General features: G+C 35.9%; 1 protein-coding gene across 2 annotated transcripts; it reads left to right on the top strand.

Moving 5' to 3' along the window:
• Positions 1–282: 282 nt before the first annotated feature.
• On the top strand, positions 283–7,564 carry LOC105437767 (zinc finger protein Xfin). Of its 2 annotated transcripts, XM_011664764.2 has the most exons (4): positions 285–482; positions 2,517–2,677; positions 3,404–3,514; positions 4,192–7,564. In XM_011664764.2, the coding sequence occupies exons 2-4, from the start codon at positions 2,548–2,550 to the stop codon at positions 7,017–7,019; spliced, it is 3,069 nt and encodes a 1,022-aa protein (XP_011663066.2). In that variant the 5' UTR covers positions 285–482; positions 2,517–2,547; the 3' UTR covers positions 7,020–7,564. The 2 variants fall into 2 exon arrangements, with proteins under 2 accessions (XP_030852814.1, XP_011663066.2); XM_030996954.1 differs by lacking the exon at positions 3,404–3,514 and having other exon boundaries at positions 283–482.
• Positions 7,565–8,914: the final 1,350 nt, after the last annotated feature.

The raw sequence follows: 8,914 nt of genomic DNA, 5'->3' as shown, positions 1-8,914 counted from the left end.
TACTATCTACCAGGTTCACCTAAAGCCGTCGGTCCTCTGGTTGGTTACTTACAAGCATTTATTCTAATTAGCAGACAGGTAAAATAACCACCACCTTTTGTGTGGTATACCGCCTATACTACGTGGATGCTGTAATGGTGTCAGGAAGGCACAGATGCATGAGTGAGTTGTCAGATTATCTTTGGATTTTCAGTTTTTCATGTCATTAAAAATTCATAACTAACTTATTAGTTATCCGATTTTGCTAAAACTTTTTTTGATTGGTTTGTCTGATCTTTCTGCTTCTATTGAAAGTAAGTTATTTCTGGAGTGGACTTTAAAGTTTAAATTAAGTCGCAGACCTAGCAGCTACAGCCTTTTTGGCATCCCATACAACATGACAACAATTGACAACGACGTTGGTTTATAAAACCTTGGACCTTCTTTTCTGTATTTGGCCGTAAAAGCTCAGGATCACTAAAGGGTTACCTTTCCTGAATACGGTGAGACTTTATCAATTTGTTTTTCTGGACTTTTTAAAATGTCGTTTGATGAATGGTCGCCTGTTGTGAAGAGTCGATCCCTGACAAAGCTGAAGCTTAAGCTGCTAGTTCAGAATCAACCAGGCCAGCCATTGAGCCGTAACTCCAGCGTGGCGATACCCTACTAAAACCCACACATGCATAGGTACATTACTATCCTTCTGTGTAGTAAAAGCTGTGGTTTTGACTCTCAATATTTCAAACACCACTGTACAAAACTCAGCTGATTTCACTCAAAATCGGTACTTTAGTGACAATTGATGAAACCTAAATAGCATTAAAATACATTTTTCAACTTACTGATGTTAAAAAGAATAATTTAAAAATTCAAATTATAAGTCTAGTGTCAAATTTGCCGATCAGCTCAATCGGTCCTATTGTGTGCAGTCCATGCAATATTGTGTGGTGTGTATATTTGTGTATAATACCTGTCTCACAGCAAGTATGCAGTGCTAAAGGTCAAAACGCATTAGCATTGACTCTCTATGCTTTGCTGGAGTGACTAAAACCATGGACCTAGTACTTTTAGGTCCATGCTGAAACATGCCAAAAATCAATTGTTCAAATAATATGATTTAAAAATGTTGATGTTTCTTACCTGTTCCATTTCATTTTTTCTTATCTCTTTTGGAGAATTTTTCCTAAAAAGGAAAACATTATTTTTTTATTTCATAGTCCAAATATAAATTATAATATAATTTTCTCACTGGTTCATGGCAAGCCGGCCACTGCTAAACACTCCAGCAGAGCATATAAGTCAATGAAATGCTTACTACACGTACTGACGGTGGGGTGCGGGCATGCGTGATGTTAGCGACCATGATGATGATCATCATCATCATAATGTGAATTACTAACATAAATTTAATGAGGATCTGTGATAACAGTCGCTAGCTATTAAACACACGAGCGCCCGCACCCCACTGTCGATACGGCATGCAATTGATCATCGTGAACAGCTTCATCAACAAATTTTGATACTTAATAATGATAATTAATAGCAATTGATAAATTATAAAAATGCATGGCAGGGAGTTAATAGCTAAATTCAGGAAAAACAGTGCATGCGCCTTACTTAGTTATAATAGTATACTAAACTGATTGAAATAGGTAAAGAAATGAAGGAACGAGTCCAAAGTTCATGCACAAGAGTTTACTGCAGATGATATACTAAATTTTTTAACAAGAATTCTAGAATCAGATGAATATTTCCTGGAAATGATTGCATTTCTACAGAAATGGGAAAGAAATAATATGGGTACAGCTTAGAATGATACATATAATAATATAAAAAATGAGACATTAGGGTTAGATGACTAGTGAATAGCACCATCTACAACTCAGGAGAAATAGTCTGAAGTATCTATAGCTTATAATATCGCCGCACAAGCTCAACTCGTTCTCGCAGGTACATTGGTAGCTTGCTGGACTGCAGACCAAAGGATCAGACGTTCAAATCCACCCAGAGACCACAGGTTTTTGAAGTTTGTGTGATGTGCAATCATTAATGTAAGAGTGTTTGCTTGGATGGACAGCATGCCAAGAATATGAATAGATTCAAGGAGGAATGGTAGGAGAGAAGAGAGAATGTTGGCTAGAGGTGGCTGTCAAGTCCTACTTGCAGCCTCAATATTAGACGATAAACCACCTACCGTCAACTGAAACGAAATCCATTTATTTCTAAAGCATATTTATTTAATTTAATTGAAAAGTTTGTGAATTGCATATTTGTAGTTCTTTATTTGAAAATATCAGTGTGAAATTTAATTTTGAAAAACCTGAAACTGGAATATATTCAAACCCGGGTTTCCGTGCGACAGTCGGGGACCAGGTGGGGAACCGTCTTGACTCAGCCTACTGTCAACAAAAGGAAATCTTTCCAAGAAATTATCCCCTTCAATCACATACTTGCATTATCTGCAAACTAAGTCAAAATCAACCAGCAGGCTTTTAATGCTTTTTGTTTTGTTTTGTAATGTGTCTGTTTTCATTTAGGATAAAGAGGGGTTGGAGACGGGAAGCCAAGATGAGTGAAATCAAGGTTCTTGAAGAGCCCCTGCCCGATGTGGATAAAGGATTCCAGGTCTTCTTCTTGAAGATAGAGGATACAGAAGATGAGGAAGTTGAGGTGACCAGAGACCCATCAAGAATACACGGTATTTGCACAAGGCTCATAACTATTCTGGGGGTGTTTCACAAAGATCCTTAGTTGGATTAATCTCTAAGTTGGACTTAACAATTATGGAAAGCCATCAGCATCTATGAAAATATTTTGTAAAAGTTATTTTGAAAGGCATAAAATGTTGATTCAGAATCATTCATATTTTCTATCAACAAGGAGATTTCATGTTCTTGATGTGGAATTTATAAAAAGTCTAAAATAGTTGAGGTTTCGCTTTTGAATATATTTTAATTAAAGGCTACAAATGGCTTTCCATAATTTTTAAGTCCAACTGAGAGTTAAGTTCGACTTAAAATCTTTGTGAAACAACCCCCTGAAAGATAATATCTCAAGTAAAGCATTCGGACAACGGTTAAATGCCATTTACTCATTTCCTATCGAAAGAAGACCCTGATCTTATTTCTATACACAAAATTATTTTAAAAAAGATATTGTATAACTCACAATTTTAACATGTATTTATCAAATAATCATGTGATAATGATTTGTATCAAGATTTTGCTTGAAATGGAAAATATCTAAAAGAATGCCGACATGAAAATTGTCGTCATTCTCATGGGTCTTTAATTCCAAACTGTTTTGATGCATTTACTCTACTATTTTATGTAAAACTACATTATGGAATTTTGTCATGAGTTAAAATTGTTTGACATTTCTATTCAAATCAAAATACTGATTCTGGCTCACTATTATTCAACAGATGATATCCTCAACCTGCAGTGTAGTTGTCGGGATGGAAGTTTTAGTCAAGAAATTTCAGGAGAGGATAGGGAAGAGGAGATCAAGACAAGTAACGTGGCAGAGCCTCAAGGTAAAATCTTTTGATCTTCATAAATGATAATAAGGATTATAATACCAGCTTCTTATGTAGCGCTTTTCCTTTTACTGACCAAAGCGCTGACAGTATCATTATTATCACTCTGGACCCGTCTTACAAAGAGTTGATCTCAATCGCAACTTATTTGCAATTGATATCAATCGCAACTATGTACATAAGAGATAGGAAACTGCAAACTTGCGATTGATTGGAGGATTTGCGATTGATTTGCATCAATCACAACTCTTTGTAAGACTGGTCACTGCATTCAATTACTGTTCTGGGGGGTGTTTCACAAAGATACTATTAAGTTGAACTTATCTCTAAGTTGGAATTAAAAATTATGAAATTTCTATTTCCAGTCAACTGATTCAATCCTTTGAACTCTTCAAAGATTATAATATTATGTAAATCATTAATGAGGGGACAACATCACAAGTCTTGAATATAATCGCATTAAACAATTATCAGAAGCTGTTTTGCGGTAATCCGATACTCGTGAAAGTTACGGGGAAAGAGATAGAGGAAGAATGTAAAGTGTCCTTCTGTTTCACTTTCCCCACTCTAAATGGGCAAGGGTACATGTATATCCCCTTCTGGCCTAATCATTCGATTATACAATTATTTGTGAATTTCCAAATAAATAATACATAAATTCCTTTTTGTCTTAGCTGGAAACCCCACAAGATCAAATCAGCAGCTGTCAGGACATGGTGAAGAAATGGACGAAAGGAGATGTATGAAGCCAGAAACACAGGGTAAAGTCTCAAGAAAAGGCAGCTCAACTGTTCTGCCAAATGCTGAAGCATTGGCCAATTGTGATTCACCTCAAAGAGACTTTAGGAACATGATCAATAAATCTGGTTCAAATGATGTTCCAGTTCAAGAAAGTGATTCGCAAAAACCTTTAACAGCAGTGGACAGAGTAGGTGCTTCATGTTCCTATAGGCCTGAGCATGAAGGGATGAATAAGCAACGAGAAAGTCCTTCAGCAAAGCAGTGTTCTGATGGTGATGAAAGAATTGCAAACACTGACAGCGCAATAGACATGGTGTCTAACAGAAGAGAAAAGCAGCATCAGTGTTCTGTTTGTAACAAAAAATTCTTATTCAAGAGTAAGCTAACAACACACAGCATGAGCCATAGTGGAGAAAAGCCTTTCCAGTGTTCTGTTTGTAACAAAAAGTTCATATTCAAGAGTGGGTTAAAAACACACAGTAGGATCCATGGTGGAGAAAACTATTTCCAGAAATTTCAGTGTTCTCATTGTAACAATAGGTTCACAACGAAGTTTGGCCTCCACAGACATAAGCAATCCCATAAAGGAGAAAACCCATTCCACTGCTCTCATTGTAATATGAAGTTCTCGCTGAAAAGTTATCTGTTATCTCATTTGAAAAGCCATTCAGGGATAAAGCCATTCCAGTGTTCTATTTGTAGCAAACAGTTTTTAGGGCAGAAAAGTCTAACATACCACCTGAAATTCTGTGATAAGACACAACACAGAGGAGGAAACACTAATTATGAGTGCTCTGTTTGTAACAAAATATTCTCTGTCAAGCAAAATCTAAAAAGACATATGTTGACCCATAGTGGAGAAAAGCCCTTCCAGTGTTCTGTTTGTAACAAAGGTTTATCAAGTAAGAGTGTGCTAGATATGCATATGAGAACCCATACAGGAGAAAAGACATATCTTTGTTCAATTTGTAGCAGACAATTCATATGGAAGACTAGTCTAAAGTATCATATGAAAACCCGTTGTGGAGAAAAGCTGTTTCATTGTTCTGATTGTAACAAAAGGTTCTCTACTGAGGACTTCCTAAACATGCATATGGAAACCCATACAAGAGAAAAGCCATTCCAGTGTTCTCATTGTGATAAGAAATTCGTGCTAAAAAGTTATCTGTTATCTCATATGAGATCCCATACAGGAGTAAAGGCATATCATTGTTCTGTTTGTAGTCAACAGTTCATGTGGAGGAGAAGTCTAGCACGCCACATTGAAATCCATGATGTAGGTAATCCAAGACCATGCTCCGAGTGTGGAAAAGTGTGTCTAAGCAAGTCTTCTCTCACCAAGCATATGAAAACCCATACGAAGGAAAAGTCATATCAGTCATCTCAGTGTTCTGTTTGTAACAGCAAGTTCTCATGCAAGAGTGAGCTAAGAAGACACATGAGGAACCATATTGGAGAAGAGCCTTTCCAGTGTTCTGATTGTAACAGAAGGTTCTCACGAAAGGGTTACCTAGATATGCATATGAGAACCCATACAGGAGAAAAGCCACATCTTTGTTTAGTTTGTAGCAAACGATTCATTTCGGAGACTAGGCTAACAAACCATATGAAAACCCATGGTGGAAAAAGGTTTCATTGTCCTGATTGTAACAAAAGGTTCTCATTCAAGAGTGAGCTAATAAGACACATGTGGACCCATAGTAGAGAAAAGCCCTTCCAGTGTTTTCATTGTAACAAATGGTTCTCAAGAAAGGGTAACCTAAACAGGCATATGAAAAGCCATGCAGGAGAAAATACAATAAAAAAGCCATATCTTTGTTCAGTTTGTGGCAAACGATTTACTTCGGAGACTAGGCTAACAAACCACATGAAAACCCATGATAGAAAAGAGATTCATTGTCCTGAGGCTGATTGTAACAAAAGGTTCTCATTTAAGAGTGAGCTATCAAGACACGTTGTGACCCACAGTGGAGAAAAGCCTTTCCAGTGTTCTGATTGTAACAAAAGGTTCTCAAGAAAGGGTTACCTAGATATGCATATGAGAACCCATACAGGAGAAAAGACATATTTTTGTTCAATTTGTAGCAGACAATTCATATGGAAGACTAGTCTAAAGTATCATATAAAAACCCATATGAAGGAAAAGTCAGATCAGTGTTTTAATTGTAACAGAATGTTCTCATGCAAGAATGAGCTAAGAAGACACATGCGGACCCATATTGGAGAAAAGCCCTTCCAGTGTTCTGATTGTAACAAAAGGTTCTCAAGAAAAGGTTACCTAGATAAGCATATGAAATCCCATACGGGACAAAAGCCATTTCAGTGTTCTCATTGTAATAAGAAGTTCTTGCTTGAAAGTCAACTGTCAGATCATATGAAAAGCCATTCGGAGGTAAAGCCGTTCCAGTGTTCTATTTGTGGCAAACAGTTTTTTCAGAAGAAAAGTCTAACATACCACCTGAAATTCTGTGATATGACACAACACAGAGGAGGAAATACTAACTATGAGTGCTCTGTTTGTAACAGAATATTCGCATTCAAGCAAAATCTAAAAAGACACATGTTGACCCATAGTGGAGAAAAGCCCTTCCAGTGTTCTGTTTGTAACAAAGGGGTATCAAGGAAGAGTGTGCTAGATATGCATATGAGAACCCATACAGGAGAAAAGACATATCTTTGTTCCATTTGTAGCAAACAATTCACTTGGAAGTCTAGCTTAAAGTATCATATGAAAACTCATTCTGTATTAAATCAATTTTAGTATTCTGTTTGAAGAAAATTGTTCCTTTGAAAGAGGAGTCTAATCTATCCTATAAATATCCATACTGTAGAAAAGCCATATCAGTTGAGCAATGATAATAGTGGGTTCTTGTATAGTGCTCAAGACATGTCTTTTAGACTTGACACTCCTGGCGCTCCACGGCATTAGCAATATTGGTGCTCTAACATTTCAAGGAATTAATTCCATGCCAGATACCCGTTTACCTCACCTGGGTCGAGTGTGGCAAATGTATATTAATGTCTCTTAAAAGAATTATTCACCATCAAAGATGGCACAGGTAGGCCAGATTTTAATTAAAAAAACCCAAGTACTGTAAATCTCTGTGTATAAGATGCACCTGTGTATAAGACGCACCCCTATAGTAGAGGCTGAGGGGTTTTAAAAAAAAAAAAAATTGCCCACTTTGTCTGCAGCAAGCCAGGTTCGTGTTAAAAAACACATGCGAGGAAGGACTTTCATTTAACTGCATTTGTGCTTGTGAACCTGTCACAAATAATAGTAACAATGTCGTTTTTAAAAGAATGTGTAAGATCATTAATGTAAATTAAAAACAGTAGAGGACCTAGGATAGAACCTTGTGGTACGCCGTGTGTAATAGAAGAAAAATTGGAGAAATTATTATTATAAACTACATATTGAGAACTATTTGAAAGATTACTTTCAAACCAAGATGACAGACAAATTTGAGTGTTGTTCTAGTTTCCCAGTGGTGAGTCAACACTCAACACATCAATTACTGAGCTGGGAGACATTGCCAGGCATAGCGCCAGGTGGAGGGGCATAAATTGAAACTTTAAAAAAAGAGTGCGTCTCATACATGAACATTTACGGCGTATTCATTTTTCTCTGGTTGTAATACTTGGCCGAGATAATTGTATATCCTACATCGCAATAAAATCAGACAATTTTAAGTGCCTTTATTTAGTGTTTGAATCAGTGTTTTCATTTTACATCATTCTATTGTTCCTTGATTTTAAAGTGCACGGTAAAAATGTCAGAGGTAAAAATCTGACAAGTATGATATATTTTGTATTTGTCATCAGTCTTTGACACACATGTAGAAATATCTTTTTGAAAGAGAAGTTGCTTGTAACATTTCATTATGATTAGATTAGATTTGAATTTAATTAACGAAATAACAAAAAGAAGCCAATTGAAAAGGGGTCTAAATGCCCTGAAAAAAACATGAAGATTTCCGACCAGGAGGATGTATCATTCACTTTGTAAAACATTATTTTAATGCAGTTTATGATGAAACAGTTGCTATTGCATGCTATACTCGTTCTAATAGGATTTCCTTGTACATCATGGAGTTTCATACCTATAGAGTATAGACCCCATGCCGAAATTCACATGAATTTTCTTGTGTAATATAGACTACTTGAAAATTTGGAAAATACTGGAAATTTAAATTTCTTTCATCGTTTTGTACAGTTATGAGGCTATTTCTGTTTGAATTGTAGAGCAGGCTTTATATTCTTTTCGTTTAAAGCTTAGAAATTAGGAAACAATGTCTTTGTTGTATCAAAATAAATGATATTTTATTGAATCAGTAGAATTCTTGCCTGTGACTCATGACTAACAAACATTAAATGTAAAAATATGTGTTAATAATGAGATATATAGAATCTGTCGACCTTACCGAAACAAGGAAATGAAACCTGAATTTTTCCAAAGGTTACTAGGAAATTTGTAATGTCCTGAATAAAAGTCTTACTATTCATGTTAAAGTTCAATTCATCCTCTTTCGTATGATACCAATTATGTTATGATATTGCCGCGTATGAATGAATTTATAAGGTTTTTTAGCCAGTGATGTTGAAAGTAGTTTGCTCACAGAAGTGATGTGTAGTGTAATTCCATGTAATTCCATT

The sequence above is a fragment of the Strongylocentrotus purpuratus genome, unplaced genomic scaffold, assembly GCF_000002235.5.
Source record: "Strongylocentrotus purpuratus isolate Spur 01 unplaced genomic scaffold, Spur_5.0 spur5_scaffold_3, whole genome shotgun sequence".
In the NCBI taxonomy this organism is placed as follows: Eukaryota; Metazoa; Echinodermata; class Echinoidea; order Camarodonta; family Strongylocentrotidae; genus Strongylocentrotus; species Strongylocentrotus purpuratus.
Note: the sequence above shows the minus strand (reverse complement) of the source record. Positions and strands in the feature narration are given on the sequence as shown.